General features: G+C 42.3%; 1 protein-coding gene across 3 annotated transcripts in view; it reads left to right on the top strand.

Annotated features, from left to right (window-relative positions):
* Positions 1–344: 344 nt before the first annotated feature.
* Positions 345–21,117, top strand: part of dusp8a (dual specificity phosphatase 8a) — a 39,095-nt gene continuing 18,322 nt past the window's right edge. The window contains exons 1-3 of one of the 3 annotated variants that reach the window (XM_086298148.1): positions 345–660; positions 7,305–7,703; positions 16,950–17,088. In XM_086298148.1, coding sequence (XP_086154274.1) covers positions 7,467–7,703; positions 16,950–17,088 — 376 coding nt within the window. In that variant the 5' untranslated portion in view covers positions 345–660; positions 7,305–7,466. Of the gene's footprint in view, positions 661–772; positions 902–5,157; positions 5,296–7,304; positions 7,704–16,949; positions 17,089–21,117 lie in introns of those variants that run through there. The other 2 variants (XM_086298149.1, XM_086298150.1) reach the window with 2 other exon arrangements.

Below are 21,117 nucleotides of genomic sequence, written 5' to 3'. Positions count from 1 at the left end.
CATTTAAAAGGTGTTATGTGATTTGTATTTCATAATAATTATTTGAATATAATAAAATAAGGAAATAAATAAAGATTCATATTATCCCTGTTTTTTCTGTGTGTAAGGCAGTTTTAAAAAACACACACACTCAACGTGAGTGCGTCTCCTTTAAAAAAAGAAAAAAAAGCCGGACTGTCCCTTTAATTCGCAGATCAGATCACTGACGTCACCCTAGTCCTAAACCGTCGCCGCTGATTGGTTGGAAGTGACGTCAACCTCACAGTTTCCTTTTTTCCCGTCTCCCTCCTGAACCATGACCTCATCGCTTTAGTTCATGAAAGTGCTAAAGTGCACCTTCCGTACCTAACCACCCCCCTCCTCCTCACACACACACACACAATAACAGCTAACAGTTTTAGCCTTCACCTAGCCTAGTAAAGCTAATCTTGCTCTCCACGAGCCAGCTGAACGGCTGAGGAGGCCGTTTGTAGCCTATCACCGCGCGCTTTCATGCCTGGTTTGCTCCTGGCGCTGTCATCCTCTGTCAGCTGAGGTCTTTACTGTACACCCCGCAACACCGCCAAGTAAACACCGGCCAGCCCCCATGAAGACTCCGCCACTGTCCCCTCACACATGGAGGCCAGTTGAATAACACCCCGCAGACGCATGGAGCCCGAGGTGAGTGCTTGAGTGTGTTTGTCAATTAGCAAGAAAGGACATTTGTTTGTTTGAATCGGCTGCTCGCTGTCTGTGCTCGTGCCCAGCTCGCTGCTGCTGCGGCGAGCCCGTCAGCTCGCACTCCTCCCCCCTCTTTAAGTGCGTGCCCGTCTCATAATGGGAATAAACCTCGTCCATGCTCAAGTTATCGATCGTTTTATTGGGATGCAAAAAAATCGCTGTGCCGGTTTCCTATTGTAAGGTAGGTGTATTAGGTTTCTTCCCGAATTTTCTGTTTAATGTTCGCGCTGGTTAAAGTCATCACAGCCTTCCCGATCAATGGAGAGGGCTCATTTTCGCATGCGGACATATCCACGCGTCATAACAAACCCAGGCCAGGTTTCCCACTCAAAACAACCTCTCTGTAAGTGTGGGGTATAACAATAGTTGATGCTGACTGTATCCGGCGTTTTTTAAAAGCAGTGCCTGCTGTCCGCACTGGAGTCTATTCTTATTTCTAATGTAGGTCGGTTTATTGTAGTGCGCTGCGACCGCTCAGCCTCCATCATTTTGAACGCTGGTAAACGATACACAACGTCTTGTCTGTTTTTTGTTTTTGTGTTGTGTGTGTATGTGTATGTGCGCCCCCATCTCTGATGATTTGATTTTTCAGAGCATTTCTATATGTACACATTATATTTATTTGACGATGTATTTTTGTATCAGAGATTCTCGATATTATTTACATTTACATTACCTATCATGTGGCTGTTGTAGTTGAGTCTGGGGGTAGTCCCAGCTATGTATGACCCTGCATTTTACAGCAGTCAGTGCACTGAGGGAGTATTGATGAGAGGACGCCGGAAGGCTTCATGCTTGGATGTGTTGTTTACAATATGATAGCGCTGTCCAGCTGCACCAAGAAATCGATTTTTTAAAATGACAGAACCGCTGCAACAGCATGTTACACTGGTTATTAGTCGTGGTAAACACTCAGGGTTAGACAATCATCAACTATTAACCATTAATTGTAAGCATTGTTAAAAATTTGATGATTTAAGGTGTGCCAATAACTGTTTCTTTTTAAATTCCACAATAATAATTGATTACAGCTATAAATTAATTGTTTACTACGTTTATTGTATAGCTAAAAGCAGTGAATGCCACTGAACTCACAACAGTCATGCTTTCATTTATTTACCTGACAGAAAATTAATGATAAAGTATTTTCTTAATCAAGTCGGAGGTTCTCACCGGTGAAAGTCAACTAGATATCTTTTGGTTTTGGACTGTGAGACAAAACAACACTGCTTATAATGCTAACTGTTTTGGGCCTTTGTACAGACCAAGAGATTAATCTTTAACTGACAATACTTTTATTCATTCTGTCGTGATTTTGCATGATATGCTAATATTTTGCCTTTTAACACAATTGCAAGAACTTCTACTAAAATTCTCCACTATAAACAGGTGATCCTGTACCTGCTCATTAGAAGTGGCAATCACCAGACATCCCATGATACAATAATATCAGAATACTTGATATTCTGATATTATTGCAGTTTTTGGCATTTTGAAAGGGTAAATATTTCAATAGCATAGATTGTGATTTCACTGCAAATTATGTCCACAAAGTTAATCCAATAAGATAAAGCAGGAAAGCACAGACACTGTCACTAAAATCTGCCATAATTGTTGCTATTAGACAGCGTCAGTGTGCTATCAATCTGTTACTGTCTACACAGACAAAAAAACACATTTAGCAGAAATTCACATTTGTGTTTAGCTACCTTCCTGTTCTATATGAATAAAACCAGAATACATCTGTTTGGCAGCCAGCTGAGTCGAGTCCACTCATGTTATGTTCATTGAAAAAAGCAGCATGTTGCAATTGGTCCCAGAATGTGAAAAGAATCCAGTACAATCACAAGGCAACCACAGGTTTGTTTTGTTTCTGGCAGATACAAGGTTGTTGTCCAGCTTTTGTACTACTACTAGTGTAACTGAGCTATTAGCTAAGCCAAGTGTGTCCATTCTTGAATGCCTTTTTCAGTTGAGCAAATATGATGTAATGTTGCTTGAATTAGTGTCCGTGGCTTGATAAAAATAATACGATGCTATGCTGTATCGGTTCGTCTTTTTTCTCCACTTCTGCTGAACAGTGCTTTGTTGTGGTCACCCTTTAAAGTGTAAGTGAAACACTCCAGAGAGAGAGAGACAGACAGACAGCTTACATACACATATATATGCAAACTTTGAGTTCATGAGAGGGCCTGCTGCACAGACTAAAGGGCACAAGATGCACTGGTGATGTAATTGTTTGTGGTCTAAACAAACCAGTCGTGCCTGTCATTGTGCGAACCTTGCTCGCTTCATATCAGCCTACTCAAGGCTGTGGCCGCAGGTGACGTTATGCAGGGAGTTAATGAATAACCTGGATGGTATTACATCACCACTGGTTGCCCTCCAGTTACTCTCTTTGTGTTTGCCTCTGTCCCTGATGTCTGATAATGTCATCATGGAGCTGGCCCTTCATGTTCACCCCATGGTGAAAGGCTGTGAATACACCTGCGTGTGTTGCCCATTTTATTGAGATAAAGTTACTTCCTCAGCTTGATGTTAATATGCACCAACCTTTTTTGTTATCAGTCTTTTATTGAACCGTTTCAGTAGAGTCTGTCAATGATTTGTGTTGCTGTGTTTTGCATGACAAGAGGGGAAAATGTTTGATTTGTTTGATGTTTGATTGGGAGTCTGTTAATTGTCTTTGTCTGGAGGAAGTTCATTAGATTTCAGACGTCACTGTGACCTCACAAAGCACCTTAATTATTAGAAAACACAACAAAATCCTACTAGCATAAAATGATGACGCGATGACAAGTTATATCCAATAGGTCAGTTCCACTGTGACTAGGGAGGGATGTTGATAAGATTTTCATCATTATCAATTCTGCATATTGCCCTGATTCTTTATCATTTTCCTTGTTGACGTCTAATCAATTTTCCTTGTGGAGAAATGTCGGTCAGCGCAGGATTTTTATCGTCAACGCAGTGTGTTATTATCTAAAGTTTTCATAGTATAAACAAATGGTTGAATAGGCGGAATTACGAAAAGATCCACTGCTTTAGCGTCATTGTTCTGCAATGTAGAAAACCACACCAGCATTGATAGGTGGAGCTCAAAGGCATATGATCATGAAGTATTTGGAACCGGTTCTCAATAGCCATCCTTAACAGTGACATCATAATGTCCTTAAAAAACACCTTTTTGGCCATCATCCAACAGCATAACTCAGAAAGAAAGATGATTTGAGTTGACATCATATTTGGCTGCATGCTGAAGTGTTTACACTCATCTTTGTGCTTACCTATTGAATTGCTTTAAAGTCATTACTTACGTGTGTCTCGCCAAATTTGCATGTGAACAGCAAGTTGACTGGTTGGTGAAGAGATACAGCTGGGCGTCAAATTTCTGGGTACCATTCATTTACAGCTAATATTTCCAGAAATCCGAAGGATGTGTAGGGTTTATAAAAAAAAAATCCCACCTGGAGTAAAAATTTCCTCAAAGTTGACCAGTCAGACTAGTTTCTCTGCAAGTTGTCGTGGTGTAATTATTTTGTTTTGACTCCTTGGATCTGCATAACCTGGTCTGTGTGGATCTTCTGACTGTGTGAACTTGCTTTTGGGAAAGCAGTGAGATTTTTGGGCTACATTAGAGGAAACATCAGATAGAAATATATTAAAATAATTTTGGTCGGTGGCTTTTAGGCTAATTTGTGGTCATTTTCTTTTAAGTGAGTAAAATAAAAGGTGCACATACAGCTCAGGTTTGGAGAATCTATCTTGAGCTCCACTGTCTGTTTTAGCTTTATCTTGTATCAGCATCAGTGAGCATCCCATCACAATCACCCTTCTCGTGCCCCCTTATCACCCCAGCCTGGGCTGTTTCCATGGCAACCAAATCTGCTCCAGGCCTGTACACAGTGTGTCTGTCTCTCTGCTTTCTCTTCTCTTTGCTTGTTTTCTTCTGTTCAGTCGGAGCATCACAGCCTAGTGCTGCTTCCTTAAGTGTGAGGAGCTTATTTTATTTATTTATTTATTTAATGATTCTTCCTTTTTTTTCCTGCTTGGATGTGATGTGGAGGGGCATTTTTTCTGCATGAGGAGATGGGCGATGTTTGTTATGCTGAGTAATCACGTGGATGGCTGTGTTGCTTCTTTTAATTTCTCTGCCTTTCTCATATTTTATTGTCAATATTCTTGCTGTTTTCTCTTATTAACCTTTTATTCCAACCCCCTTTCTGTCCATAGAAGCGGGATTTTTTTGAGTTTGCCATGGGACAATTGTCAAGCGACATAAAGATGCAGAGCGCTCCGTCTCTGACTACCACACATGTAAACCTGCACACTCATCCCCTCCCCATCTCTGTTCACTGCACAAAAGCAAGAAAGAGAGTGATAGAGAAGGAAGGAGAGATTCAGAGAGGAAAAAGTGTGAGACTGGGTGGGTGGGAGAGCAGTCGCCATTAGACATATGCAGCATCAGATGCTGTGCTCAGCAGCGGCAGGGACACAGAGAAAGACAGCAAAAGATTCACATCCCTCGAAGCTGTGTTGTTAGCTGCACGACCGAAGGGCTTCCTGCCAGATAAGGTACGGTATAACAGGTGATGGGGCAGGTTGTAATTTGGCAGCGGATGTTTTTTGTACAGGGGCAAACTGGTATTGCAGCAAAGCTTTCTGCAGAGTAGAAAGCACATTATAAGCATCCGGATATTATAAGCATATCCGGATGCTTATAATGTGAAGTTATGTCAGCATGCTAGTTACACATAAACTGGGATTCACTTTTTCAGTTAAAGAAAAGATCAGCTAAGCTTAGGTGGACTGTGCTCATTTGTTTGTGCTGTTTTATATGTTGTGCAAGCCAGTGGGCGTTTTGCCTTCAACCTTCATTGACTATCTAAATTTTTATCTATGTCAATGCTTGCCGGTATCTACGTTCTGATTCAGCAGCAGTTTGTTGTTTAACAGTGCAAGCAGTTGCTACTGTCTCTCTAGACTCTCTTTCATGTTCTTGTGCTGCTCCTCTTGCATCAGGCGTGTTGCCAGGCAGCGAAAGCATGTGTACATCGGCTGCATGTTCAGTTCATCCAGCAGACTACAAGTCAATAGGAGACGAGCTGTAGGCTGTAGTGAAGCACTACTCAACCTCCATGTCATATGTTTGATGTGGTCGTCTGCATGTGAGATTTGATTTTTCACCCACATTCTCCTTCATCTGTTTCTTCCCTGCTCCACAATCATCCCCTCTCCCTCACCTTGAGCTGGCTAAGTTGCTAGGCTGGAGAGATCCTGGCTGAATAACATCCTTCGTTACCTCCACACAGCTCTCCTTTCTCGCTCTACTCCCTCCCTCTGTGGCGCTGCCAGACCACAGGTGAAAAGTTGCAGGACACAAGTGATTAGATACATTTCCTCCCCAGTTTAACCCCCTCTCTCACTTTCTCACCAGTGTTGTTAACTGTTTTTCTTTTCTGCCCATCCTCTCAAGAGGAACATAGCCTTATCATCGTTTTTGTTTTGGCTACTGCACCTCTGTCACTCACACTCTTCCTTTTCAGCTGAGGTTTAAACCTCCATTTACGCTTTGGGGTAAGCGAGAAGAGGCCCATTCATTTTTAATGACACCACATGCCTGTAGATGAATAAAACAACATGGCTGCATTCACATTCTGACCTTTTACTTGTCGCATGACACCTGGTTGACCAATGAAATGGACCTCAAACTACGCTGGGTTTTTTTTCATTTGCATGTTGACTTAATTAAATGGCACAGTGGTTTTGTAATGTGCAGTCTAGCACGCGCACACATGCTGTTTCTCACAACCCCAATAAACGACTGATCGTGTGTGTGTGTGTGTGTGTCCCATGTTAAAGGTAAAAGGGCTGTGGTGAATGTGAGCACGGAGGAGATCAGAGTGATTAGAAGTGACGGATAGACGGAGGCAGTTCATCAAGTTTGTGGATGGTTAATTTGAAACACACATACAAACACACACGCACAGGATGTCACACAGGCCTTCTGCCTGTGTCCAGACCTGCTCTTTGAATTCCCCTGGCTTAATTTATCGCACGCTCTCAGTTTCCTGTTTCACGAGCTACTGCACAAGAGACCCTCGGTCAACAACCACCAGCCTTCACACAGTTACACAGGCACTCACACTTGTCGAATTTAAGTCTTTGTCTTCGGATGTGTGATATTCCTTCAGATCCCAGGACTGCTAAATCTCGTTGGATGATCCGGTCAGCTTTTAAGTCTTTAAATAACTTTTGTATTCATCTTTATAGCACTGTGGTTATTTTAAAATGCCAGGTGCTAAATATCTGCTAATAAAAGATAATGCAAAAGATCAAAAGTACGTGTGAATTCTTGTGCTAGAGTCAGGATTGGAAATGTGTGTGAAATGGATCCGTTGTTGTGACTTTGCAGCAGTTGAGTTTGAAGGGCTTTATTTGTTGCCATGGAGTGATTGAGTGAAGCTTAGACCAACATGTGCCCTTTATGATCACATGTTTGTCGCGTTCTTACATTTCTCCATGAATGCTTTGCTTACTTAATTCTCTTTCCTTTTTTTTTTTTTTGTCGCTTCTTCTTTTAGGCACCATGGATCTCCCAGCGTCTGCTCCAGTGGTAGCCCTTCTCCACTGACCCTTATCTCCTCCTTCCTCCACCTCTCTCATCTACCCCTCATTCTTCATACCCCACTACCCCTCACCCCCACGTCTTTGACCCTAGCTTACCACTCAGCCCGTCTTACATCATGGCAGGGGAGAAAGGGCCCAACAAGAAGAGCGCCATGGACATCAAGCGCCTGGCGAGCCTCATCCAGAGAGGGACAGGCCGCTTGCTGGTGATTGACAGCAGGACGTTTTCTGAGTACAATGCGTCACACGTACAAGGCGCGGTCAACGTTTGCTGCTCAAAGCTGGTGAAGAGGCGGCTGCAGCAGGACAAAGTGTCTGTCACTGAGTTGCTTCAACCCAATGGCAAAGTGAAGGTGAGTTAAAGCTCAATTAAGGCTACCTGACAGCTGATGCTTTTTGGGTGGTAGAATGTGATTAGAGAGCCATTCACTTAAGTGCCAAGCTGACATTATGCCAAGCTCCTACCTTGCTGATAACGGTGAGACACTTGATTCCTACCTGCTTCATAATCTACTCTTAAAACCTCTTAAAATGGTCATTTGTATGTTTTTACACTTCTCACAAATAAATAAGACAAAGCATGCTAACTGCTGAGATTTAGAGGTGCCAGTAAGTGGAGTTTGTCACTTTTGCTCGGAGCCAAACTAGCCGTTTCCCCTGTGTGCAGTCTTTGTGCCAAGCCAAATTTAAGATACTGGTAGTTTTACAATTACGAAACTCATATTGATCTCGTATTGAAGAACATGAGTGGTATTCATATTCTTATTGAACTTGATCAAAATAAAAATTTGAGTGTTTCAAAAAATGGTTCGCGTTTTTATATTTAGTGCTTTCTGTGCTTCATAAATTCCCTCAACCCACAGACTGAAATAACTCCTTTAAACAACTGATTGACTTGTCCCAAGCACACCTTGGTGATTTACAAATTTTTGTTTGTTCGTCTGCTCACATTTAGAGTTTAGTAGTATAGCAGCTCTGCTTGTAGCATGTTTTCATTATGCAGTAGGTGCAGTGGGTTGATAGGAGGACTTTCTTTGAGCCTGGGGTCTCAGATTCAGGTTCCCTTGTCAGCACGCTGTCACACCGTTGAAGTGCCGTCATGCAAGATGCTGACTTTACGCCAGCTGTATGAGATTATTACCAACAGTCTGACCTGCGTTTCACTGTAGTTCCAAACTAGCCTCCTCTGTGTTAGCCAAGCACATCAGTGGATGCTATATTTGGTGGGCAGGCACGCATACTGTATGTTTGTTGCTTATCAGTGGCCCTGAAATCGGATCCTTCTGGTTTCCATGACTTCTCCTCTGAATATGACAGCCTTCTTTCCATGGCTTGTCCAGCCGCGGCATGCTGACTCCTGTATTTTTAGTCTCTGTGTGAAACTGAAGGATCTCTGAGGGGGGAGGGGGGGGGGAGCAAGGGGAGAGGAGGAGGGTTGACATCAGTGTGTTTTGTGTGCGGTATGTGCTTTTTGTGCTGTCATGTTTGCGCATGCATTCATCAGCTAACAGTTTTACTTGACTGAATACAGAAAGCAAAAAAGCTGTAGAGGACATGGGAGATGATTTTCTGCCTCCTGGCTTCAAATGTTATTTTTAGATATTCAACTTTTTAGTTACACCCAGTGCAATAAAACAATGATTCACAGCAACCCATGACACTTGCCAGGTGAGTGAATTTTTTTTTTTTAGGCGTGACTCAGAATGGCAGTTCACACTTCTTTTTTGTTGTTCTACTTCCTGGTTGCCAGGAGGCGGTCTGGTTGTCTGGCCTGCCACTCATCTTATTCTGTTGAGCCTATTTATAAGAGTGATTTATGACCAGCTTCCATTTTATGCCATTGTGTGTCAGCCCCAAACTGGCTGACATGTATTTACCTGCTTGGTACATCTTTCATAACTAAAAACATCACTTCCCAAAAAAAAGGCAAATATTTAGACTTTATTACTTTATTGCATTTGTAGATGACAGACAGCGTCTACATGGTAAAATGAACTTCAGTTCCACTAATAGCACCTGGGATATTTAACCGAGTCCCTATATACCTGCTGTTTTTCCCTGGCTCTAATGCTTTAATGCGAGTCGACCCCACATGCCTTCCTTTTCACCTAACATGAACCATTATCAGCCAGAAGATTCTGTATCTGAATACTTGTATTATTCCGACCAAAAGATCCAGTTTTGTTCCGATAATGGTTTTATTTTAGCCGAGATCTTACACACCCAAAAATAAAATCTTTTGAACACTAGAGATGTAGACAACAAAGAGAAAGCGATGGATTTAAATTAGCTGCTGCTGGAGAAATGTTTATTTGAGGCTTTGGATCACTGTCAGAGTTTCAGTTTCATTACTTGCCCTGAGTGCAGCGCGCTAGAGCGTGTTTCTGTGCTCCGTCTCTGGGTTCATCTCTGTGTGGGGCTCTGTGCTTGGCAGATCTCACACTGTGGCACCCCACAGAGCCATGCTTCCTCCTGATTTCGCTCACTTTCATTCTCGTGACAGCTCTGTCTGTCTGTTTTGCAACCATAGCCTGCAGCTGCTCGCAACCACCTCGATTCTTATTAGTTTATTCCAGTTCTCCTCTCACTGTCTAGTGTTGTCCCATGCCTGCTTTGTTATTATCCATTCCCCACCCCCAGTAAAGAGGATAAGGCTTGCGATTAATGCTAGGCTGGATAAAGCTGGAACTAGCCGGGTTAGAGAGGAGGGCCTGACGGACCCAGACTCTTTTGTTATTGGCTAAGCATGACATCATCCCTTTTGTGTGGCCACTGGCAGGCCGCGGGCTGGGCACGTGCAGATTGGCTGTGTGGTGTTTAAGCCAGCTCCCGACTGACCCCCCCATACACACACACACACACACACACCATCGTCTGTACCCCCCACATGGCTCTGAGCATCTCCAGGAGCTGTCTCAGCCAGCCAAAACGCCAAAGGACACCATTGTGGCTCTTTGTATGGGAAGTGAATGCAGGAAGCAGGAGAGCAGTATTGACAGTATTCATGGATGGGCTGTTGCCTCCGCCTCCTCCCCAGCTGCCTCTCGCCTCGCATCCCATTGAGAACTAATAGCCTGCGTCCCCCAAGGCGCTGCACTCACCCTCTTTCATCGAAGCTCCCAATGCTTCAGTTAACTGAGCTGAATGAACAGAACAGCAGCAAACAAAATGGTGTCCTCTTTCTTCTGCCTTTCACGTTCCATCCCTTCATAGCTCCTTTTATTAATGCTCTCTATTAATGTAGGTGTAGAGAACTGGACACAGTAGGCTAGATGATGGACGACCTCTGCTGGGAGAGCGCAGGCTTAGTCGGAAATGGGGCTTCCTCATGCCTTTTCCGACAGGCTAGAGGGCAGGCGGCTGGTTTCTTGGCTTAAGCCTGGCTAATCCCTGCTGCTGTGACAGGGACAGCCGGCCAGGCAGGCCTGACAGATGGACCAGAGGTTTTCACTACCAGTAACCAGCCTGGGGAAGCACCCTTCCTCTTCTATATAGACATGGACCCCACGCTTTTGTTAAACGAAATAGCATGCCTGCATATAGATACGTTGCACTTATGAGCTGTCAAATCTGTTAATGTGGCAGAACTTAAATATTTATAACCACAAGTAGGTTTCCAGATGAAAATTTAGCTGATTTTTGCATTTTTGATGTAAAGTGAAGAAACCAGCTGTATCAGCACACTGACCAAGATGTAGTGCATCAAGTTTAAGACAGATGTGACGGGGTGAACTTGTAAAATTTAGGATTTCTGCTTGCAAAATAGAATAATGCTGAAATCAATATAGCACAAATAGATAACCAAAAAAAGAAAATTGATAAATATATTGAGCCATTCCCCAGTACTGGACTCTGTAATGGGTATTAACTGATTGGTTGAGACATTTAATCAAGATCAAGAGAGGGGGAAAAAGTGTTTTGGGAAGTCGAATGACAACAAGTGAAACCCTTAACAGTCACTTTCAGCTTTCTAAATGCTGCTGATTTCCTTTTGTGATTTCTGCACTATTAGTCAGACTAAACAGGCAATTTGAAGAAATTATGCAAACAGATTTAAACATATTTCTCCAATTTCACTGTATAATCAAAAAACAATAAATAACTGAATAATTGTTAGCTGCAGCCGTACCAATGTGATGCCTTTATGGAAACATTCATTTTACACCTGAAAATATTCTCCAGCTGTTGTGATACCAACATTTTAGACATGATAATGAACAATAGGCTGATTCTTTTTGTTTGGTATAATGGGCATGCAGCAATAAAGCCAAGAAAGGCTGTAATCTTGTCTGTGATCTTAATTGGTGATATCGGCTGAGTGTCCTGCCAAACAGAGAGAGATAACATGTGACTAATGGATTTATGCAATGTAGAAGATCTCCATCAATTCCACTGATGACACACCATATGTTGTGTTTATCCTCCATGTCAAGGGTTAGGAGGCGGCTGTAATGATGCATGATAGGGAACCCCATATGGAAAGACAATTTAAAAAATAAATCTCATTAGCTACAGTTGCAAGAATTCATCTTTTTGTATTTCTCTTATAGGATTTTCTTATTAAAATGGTGACTTTCCCATTTTTCTCTTACAGCATGTTTACTTTAATTCATGCTTAATTCAGTGTTGCATGAAAAAAGTTACACTTTCATGAATAAATCAAATGTGCATCTAAAGAGGAAATAGTTATTTACTTTGTTATGATCAAAAAGTGTTTGTCATCTAGTGTCTGACACAGACTGTGTTTTACCATCAAGGACATCACACGTGTTTCATGTGTCATCTCCCATGATTGCAAGAGTGGACTCTGAGAACATAGATGATGAATTTCTGTGTTGGTTATTTCCCAGGTGACCCAGATGGGAAAAATGGGAAATTTCCGTGTGTTTCATTCACATTTATCTGAATTTAAACAGAAATGCTAAAGCCAGCAGTGGTGTTTCTACAGAGATGGATAATGTCATATGTTTGCTTTGATGAGGTCATGCACTGAGTCATTGTTTGCTTTTAAGATCCCACTGTTTAACATAGACACACATGTCATAATCTGTATATAGTTTCAGATCTAATCACAAAGTAAAACTAACAATTACAGAAAATATAATATATGTATATTTCTTTACTCTAGTGTGAGTTCATGTGAGAGGATTTTGGGATACAAAACATGACTTCATTATATAAAGAATTGGGAGGATGATGAGGTGTTACCACATAAAGAGAATGAATGCTTTCTTTACAGACAAAAATGAAGTCTGTGTACTGAGACAGACAAACTTTTATGTAAAAGTATAAAAATTCACTTGTATATAAATGTGTACCCTGAACAGGGCCTTATGTGTGTCTGTGTGCTAAAGGATCCCTGATATTCACCAACATGTAGGTGTGACCACACCAGATCAGGTGACCACATCTCAGAAATCATCAGGGATCCATATTATATACCTCTTTCCACATCTTATGAGCACAGTTGTTAGTGTCTCACACACACATATCACACCTACTGAAGCATACATGGAGGTGGCAGCTGCCAGTTTCAGTCAATGACATCATCATCCCCAGGGTGGTAGCTTGACAGTCGCGAGAGGTGTAGTTTGCACCTGTGAGCCGGGGTCTTAAACAGACTTATTGAATACTTAAAAGGAGACACTAGAGTACATGCAATATACCGTGTATACTGTTGAAAGTTTGGTCCAGTTGGTGCCACATCGGCATAGAAATAATGTTAGAAATGTACCCAGAAACCAACTGAAATGATAGGCGTATGGGTGGTACGTACTTAATTTTTTTCTGGTGAATCAGTATGACAAACTCTGACTCCTGCTCACTGTGCTGTCTTTTTAAAGAGAGATTTCGTAATTGCCATTTCCTGTATCTCTTCAGCTCCTCGTTACTGAAGAATTTACTGTTAACTGAAGATGGCTCGTACCGCACTCCTCTTGTTTTGTGTGGGTCCTCCCAGAGTGGACACCGTGAGGGGACCCAGACTGTGCTTCAGGAATGTGGGTCCATTTTTAGATTTGTGTCACAGACCAGTACACACACACATACTCCCACTCAGCACTGACCTTGTCACTGGTCAGCAGCAAGACAGGGGTCAGAGGGAAGTTGTATGTCACTTTTTTGCACAAACTGTTACCGTAAAGCAGGACAGCGTTTCCCTTATTTCATAGATATCTTCTGTTGCCAAGCTACCCATCAGTTATCTTTCATTATGTGTGTGTGTGTGTGTGTGTGTGTATACATACAAACTGTTCCTTCAGAGGAGCATTGACACAAAGTCCATGCCCTAACTTGCAGCCTTGTCTCCAACCTCGTTTTTCTTCCACTCCTTACATATTTTATAACAGGGTCAGTTAGAAGTGTACAGGGACTTCTGACTCTCTTGCCCAATCCCTTCATTTTTTTTCTCTTTCAGGGTCAAATGTTATCCTTTTTCTAGCTCTGTGTATATCATTTAATAGAATTTCATCTTTTATGCATCTTGCCTCTCATGTTTGTTGTTTATTCTCTGCTGTGACGCCGGTCTCCAGCTCCTTTAGAGAGACCTGGGTGCAGCAGGATTGTAGCATTTGGTGTGCTAGTGCTACCTTCTGTCCCTCCATCTCTCTCTTGCTTTATATCTAATCCTCCCTCAAGTTTCCGTCTGATCCCCCTTCTTGGCATTCCTTTCCCTGGCTTCCTCTTCTGTTCCTTCATCCCTTGTTTTTCCTCTCTGCTAGTGGCATTCCTTGTTTACCTGCAGTGTGCATGCGTCAGAGAGCCTGGGCCAGTACTGTAATAGTAGTGATGCTGTAGCACTGCAGAGGGATGAGGGATCTGTACTACTGCTGCAGTCTGACAGCAAGTCCCAGCCCTGGGTCGTTGACCTCCAGCACTGCAGCAACCTCCATGTGTTTCACATGCTTAGCCAGATGGGTAGTTTTTAGCATCTGGTGTAATATTCTTCTATCTGTTATGCCATTTATACTTTCTAACAAATCTAGACATTCCTTTTCGTCTTATAAGGGAATAAGGTGAGATCTAATTTATCAAAAAATAGTCATCAAAATGGCATTTAACTGTCACTTAATTTTATCATTTGCAGCAAATTTATAGATTTTTTTCTATATTGTGGTAGTACCACCAAACCTGTGAAAATAAAATGTAAAAAAATGCAACTGCAGTGTCTGTGGTTGTTTGAGAAAAGTATTTAATTATGATGTTTTCTATGTAATGTATGAACACAGTAGTTTCACAGAGAGCGACAGTATTTCCTTTATGAGATTCATTCCATGTTTTCACATTAGAAAGTAAACCTTTTAGACTGCGCAGCTGATAAACAACACCAAAGTGTGCATTGAGCGGTGTGTTTATATTTGTGTTAACGCACGTTTGTACGGTTAAAGGCCTGTAATCCTCAGGCACTGAGATCAGACTCCCAAATTAGATCTGATCCCATTAGGATTATTAGCCAAAATATCCAGGGTTAGTTAGGATGAAGGATGCAGGGAATTTAAAACAAAGACAAAGAGACGCAGGGCAAATAACAAATTGTGCATTGTGGGCAGTTTAATGCTAAAACAGGAAATCATAGAAATGGTGCACTTTAATTACGGTTAAATTAATGCTAATCACCTCCAGGCTCTTTCTTTTTTTGATCTTAATCTGGTTGATATTTTGTACGTGAGTGTATACTGGGCCAGATGGCCTCATAGCTCCATTGCACACAAACCATGATCTTATTATTTTTGCAGTGTATTTTAGCAACAGTTGTTTATTGCAACCACTTTAGGTGATATAGATAAGAAGTCTAAATATCGCAATGCTAATAAATAGAATAAAAAGAAACCAGGGTGTTTGCAATTTTCTGATGGTCTGTGTTGCAGATTATTTATGAAGCTGTTAACAGTAGGCTGCTTGTCGCTATAAGATGTTAACCAGCACTAATTGTCAGTGTCTTTTTGCAATCCCATAATATAGGTCTGGTTACTTCCTTCACATTGGATGAACTATTTATAGAATATCACATCATGTATGTTGTTGGGGTTTTTTTTTTTGCAGATATTGATGTTCACACACATCAAGTGTAGGCTTTGCTGTAAATAACCACTTCTAAATGGTTCCCTGTCATAAGTCATTTGAGAGCTTATAATGGGTAGTCTGTTTTATAAACGAGACCCCAGGTTTTCATTCTTTTAGGTCAGTATTGGTGTTGGATGCAGGCAGGCTTAGCTAAGTCAGCCTTTATTAAGCCAGAGTGAGATTTTAGCATGCTTCAGAGACTGACCTTGTCCTGTCTAAATCACCTGCCTGGCAGTCTTCCAAGCCACTCTGCTACAGCTGCTCTGTAAGCAGAAACATTAGCAAACGCGCTCCAGGTGCACTGTGGAGCTGTGTATATCATGAGTTGTCATCGCCATTGTGCCTTCATGTGCACAGAGAGCAAAGAGACATTGAGGAAGTGGAAGCTAGCAGATATTCAGCGACACTTTGCACATGAGGATGATGTGCTTTTGTTGTTTACTGAGGTACACAAAGAATTCACGACCCGTCTCGTTTCATTGTCGCCGCTCTCCGTCTTCTGTTTCATCTCCTAAATTCCTTTTTTGTCCCCTTTTTCTTTTTCTCAATTTTTGTCTCTATTGTTCACTGACCCAATGTGTAGTTACCCCCACACCTCACCCCAATCCCCCTCCATCCTTTTCTCCCTGTAGCTGGCCCTCCTTCCCGCTCCCTCTCCCGTCTCCTGTCCAGTGGCGGTTCAGTGAGGTAGTGATTCATAGCTGCAGTAGGCGCTGCCTGATGGTCATGTGACCAAAGCCTGCCTGACAACATGGAGAATGAACACAGTCTGGCTAGTTTGTGTGCAGCCTCATGCACATGCTCCCTCATGCAAACACACACACGCAAAGAAATACTTTGTCGCATCAGCGCATGCTCACATCCTCTCATCTTTCTCCCAATCTGACATAAACAGCATCACTATGAAGCCACTGGATGTCCACGCCCTTCGCTATGCAGCCAGCTTTCATGATTTTATCCTCTATTACTGCAATCATCCTTCTCATATTTGTCCAAAACAAAACATTATGACTGAACAGTGCAATACCCTACCCTAATGCAATATTCATAGTCCTGTGCATTATCTTATAACTATAAGCACGCGCAGTGCTTGCTGTTTACTGTTGCAGTCACAGGCACCAGTAAAAGTTTATTGTCAAAACACCCAGTAGTGTGTTTGTGAGTTCCTTTTTATTTCTTTTTTATTTTTGTTGCTTCTTCCTGGAAAATGTGAAAGCAGCACAGAGGTCAGGTGTTTGAGGAAACAGGTTTGGTCCCTGCCGCAGCTCATTTACCATCACTGCGTCATCAGAATGCCCTCTTACAATGCCTGGGTTTACTCAGGCGAAAGAAAATATTCCTCAAACCGCACCCACAAGTTTGAATACATGTCATAGATTCAAATGCTGGGGTTGTCCCAAGTCCCAAATTACCCAAGATGCCAATTAGATAGAAATTCCAGTTTTTTCTAACTCGTACTTCCTTGCTGGCTTTGACACAAGATATTTTTGTTGTATAATCAATTCTCTTCTCTTCCTTGTTGTTTATCTTCTGTGCAGGTTGAGCTGGGCAGGAAGCAGGAAGTGGTGGTTTACGACCAGAGTTCCAAAGAAGCAGGGCATCTGTCCAAAGATGGTTTTGTGCACATTCTCATGGGAAAGTTGGAGGGCACCTTCCACAAAGTCTCCCTTCTCACCGGTAAGACATGTGTGGTGTTGGTGGTGGTGCAAAAGAAAAGGGGAAAGAGCAGACTTTGTATATCTCAAAGCCTGTTTTCCTTTGTGTGTGTGTGTATGCACTGCTATTTATTGTAGCCCGAACAGGTGCACTGTTGTCGTTGCACAGTTTGATCAGCAGATGTCACTCATGAGAACAACAGGACAACAATGTAGCCCTTAGTCAGTTCCCCATTTCTTAACACTATACTAGTGTTCTGACTTCGTGGTGTAAGGTTTGCAGGTATGTGTGAGCCCAGGAGGGAGAGGGGAAGTAAACTCCCCTGCACTCTTCCCCTTACCCAGCATCTCTGCAGTAACGGTGAAGCTCAACTTTCAATCCTCTGGCCTTATTTATCACAGTTATTACCCTGTCGTAGTGTCCACTAAGCACACTGAGATTTATAATTGAGCCCCACCAAGACTGTTAATAGTCGTTGAGTTAATAACATCTTGATTGTGGTGGCTGCAGCTTTTTAAGGGATGATATTACACACACACATATCCGCCCGCCGAGGCTTATGAATCTGTCCCAAATATGTCAGTGCAGAATGGGGAGTGTAATCTGCCTCAGTCAGGATTTGAAACGAGGCAGCGGAGGCATGCTGCTCTTGCAAATCTCGGCTCTTCTCTCTGCATCCCCATTCTTCTCCTCTTCCCTCCGCTGGGAGATTAGTGCTTTTTTCATGAGTCATTCACGGATGCCTAGGATTGCCTGAAAGCACACAGCCTCTACAATTTGTCACAGAAGTGTACTGAGCGCATGCTTTGGGTGGACACACCCGTGCATACAAAGTGCATACACACGACCGCGTTTGATGCCTCACACACACGAACACAAACACACACTCTCTGATTACTGAAAAGCCGGGATTTTGTTAATACTGAAGGACCCCCTGTCAGCAGCTCCCTCCTCGTTATCAATCTCGGCTCGTTCTCGTTGTGTTTCTTCAACAGAGGAAGAAAAAGAGGAATCACACCTCTTCCATTTTTGTCCCCGCTTTTCTGCTGTTTCCACGACAACAGTGGCAGAGAATATTCTCCTGTAGGACTCAGCCAATGGCGTCCGCTTTTGTTTGGGTGGTTGTAATATTGGGGTCAGTGGAGCTAGCAGCAGCGTTGTATACATAATATTTGTCTGTATTTGCAGTGCATGCATGCAGGTGGGTGGTGTTGCATGCATGTGCCTGCATGCATTATGACGTTATGTGAACGATTGCTGTGGGATCTGCTTATGTGGGGAAAAAAGCATCAGTGTGAAGGTGTTAGAGATAAGAATAGGATATGCTTGTCAGGATTTTTAAGTGTTGCTGTTAAGTTGCCTTTATTAATGTGACAATGTTTATATTATAATTGGGGATGACGGGCATTCTTGTTCATTGCGTCTGCACAGTTTGCAGCAACAAAGTGCCTGGTGTCTAAAAGGACGCTTGTCTTTTCTGTTACAAAAAAACCCCACAGTGGCACAATGTGTGATTTGTGAACAAACTGAGCCCAGAGAAAGTTCAAAGGTCAGGGGTCACGATGTGCCATCTTGGATCTCGAGCTCTTCACAGAGCAGTGAAAGCAAGCATGCAAGAAAACTATTTTTCGAAATGGGCCACTGGTTTGACAGAATTACTCATTTGAAGATGTCACACTTGCCTCCTAAAAACCAGTAAAAAGTTGCTCACCTGGTTTTGTGAATGACCAAAGGCCACCACATGCACTAGCCTTTCCCAGCCATTCCTCCCACTCACTCACTGCTTTCCCATCCACTCTCTGTACTTTACTGTTAAATAAAAGCCGAAGATGTCAAAAATGACACCCACCCAAAATAAAGTAATGGATTAAATAATGAGTAAAAACGTATGCTTCTTTTTGTCCATCCTTTATTTTTTTGTCCTGTCTCTGCCTCCTCATTCTTGACTTTAATTGGCATTACTCCCGTCTCCCAAATTTAAAAAAAATAATCCCAGTTCACACCTCCCTCTCCGCCCACCTTATGCTTTTACACCTCCCTTCTACTGAACCTCTGATTTATGCTACTAATAATTCCCGTGGTGACGGGATATCTGACTGAGGACTTATTTTCAGCCTCACACCAGACGTACACACTACGCAGAGTGTAGCACTGGTGCAAATCCAGTGAGGGGTAATGTGGGTGGGTAAAGGAGGGAGAAATGGATTGCGAGATGAAAAGAATCCATAAATGGGATGAACAGGGTGAATTTGAGAATAATTATGAAGCTGCCTGTCTGAGGGGAGGTTGATTTTTCTACCTTAAATGTCAGTTATGCAGACGCTTGCCAAAGGGAGATTAAGGCAACATTTCTGAAAGGGATTTATGTTTTTTGCATTTTTAAACCTAATGCTTATTGACGTAAATTTCCTTTCAACTAGGGGAAATAAGACAGGAGAAGACAGGAGATGCCAGATAAGCTGCCTGAATGAAATGTTACACAATCATAATGAATGCTCTGGGAACATATTGATCCCAAAACAATCTGTGACCCCTCTCAGGTTTCCACCATTCAGTAATTGATCAACTGGAAAGCACACCATGTCGTTACATGTGGAAAACGTCATACTGGTAGCATTGTCCCAAAAGGGCAATTGTTTTTGTGAATGAAATTACTAATGCAGATTCTCACCCTGTATTAAAGAATGCATTCACGCTGGATGTAGTTGTACTTGGAGAGTGTCCTTGTGAATCCATGCAAGCACAAAGGTTAAGGTTATGCTACTTCATTGATTGCGTGAAAGTGTTTGTGAGAAACATGCCTCTCTCAGGACAGCTGTATTTTTAACACAGTGGTGATCTCACTCAGTTGGAGCTCAAGCTGATGCGTCTTGCCTTTTTCAGAGTTCTGATAGCGTGTGTGTGTGTGTGTGTGTGTGTGTGTGTGTGTGTGTGTAGAGGGAGAGATCATCACTTGGTTGGAGCCAGCTGCCTCCCCAGTGGCTCTAAAGTTTGTGCATTTCCCACCAATCTGCAAGCACACAGCCAAATTGGAGACAACGCTGAACACTCCCTGCTAGTGTGGGGCTAGGTGGTATGTTAGCCGATGCCAGCTGTGTCATACGTCACAGCAGCCCCGCTATAGAACTGACAGCATGAAATGTTTTGCTGCCGTGTTCTAGTTTCAGCAGTCTAATATGCAAGACAGAATAAAAAGAGAACTTTCAAAAAGGCTACTCATGAGCTGTGGATGAAAAGAGAGTTGGGTAGTGTTTTCAAGTGGAAGGGAGGTGGAGATAAAAATAACAATATGTTTTATTCATAGCACATTTTTTTCCTTTTTTTTTTCAAGTACTTTAAGTTGAGGGGGTGACAGCTAGAAATTAGGAAATTAAACACATGCAAAAATAGCATTATAAAAGCACCATCACAGCAGTTGGGTCATAAAGAGGAAATGAAGGTGCGGGAACATGCAGATGTATATGTCATCCATGTAATGTGTGAGTCTACAGAGTTTTCTAATGTGTGAGACTCCTTCTAATCTTCTCTTGCACCATCTGCCAGTGTTTTTCGTGGGATTACTAAAACACCACACCGTTAGGTCAAAGGGAAAAAGGAGAGAAAGGGGACACCAACTGAAATGAGGTAGTGACAAGGGACAAGGGACATGTCTAAATAGTCTATAGTGGCAGCACTTGACTGCACTCATAGTGCAGAGGTAATCCTGAAACAGTTATGTGGCCAAAGGAAAATAAAGTTTTGCAGTGTATTAATCCTAAATTTGAAGTGTTTGCTGCCTTTTCACTCTCATATAGCTTTTAAAAAAAATTGTACTATTTCGCTACATAGGTGAATTAAGAATATTCACTGACATGTTCAGGGCGATGATGTCAGTGAATATTTGAGTGATTTCACAGATGAACAGGCCTCGTCAGGTTTGTGCTGTTTCACATTCCGTTGAAGACACACACATCAATCAAACTGCGTTGTTTCACAATAAAATGTGACAAAATGAGTTATGCTATTCTAGTATTGCACGACAGTTTTAAGTGTCCAGTAGATGGACAGTGT

Source organism: Aulonocara sp. 'chitande type north' Nkhata Bay, linkage group LG7 (genome assembly GCF_057382095.1).
Source record: "Aulonocara sp. 'chitande type north' Nkhata Bay isolate Kocher_YH1m ecotype deep benthic linkage group LG7, A_spYH_male_GT1.1, whole genome shotgun sequence".
NCBI classification, from domain to species: domain Eukaryota; kingdom Metazoa; phylum Chordata; class Actinopteri; order Cichliformes; family Cichlidae; genus Aulonocara; species Aulonocara sp. 'chitande type north' Nkhata Bay.
The sequence above is the reverse complement of the archived record's forward strand: the minus strand, read 5'-3'. Positions and strand labels throughout refer to the sequence as shown.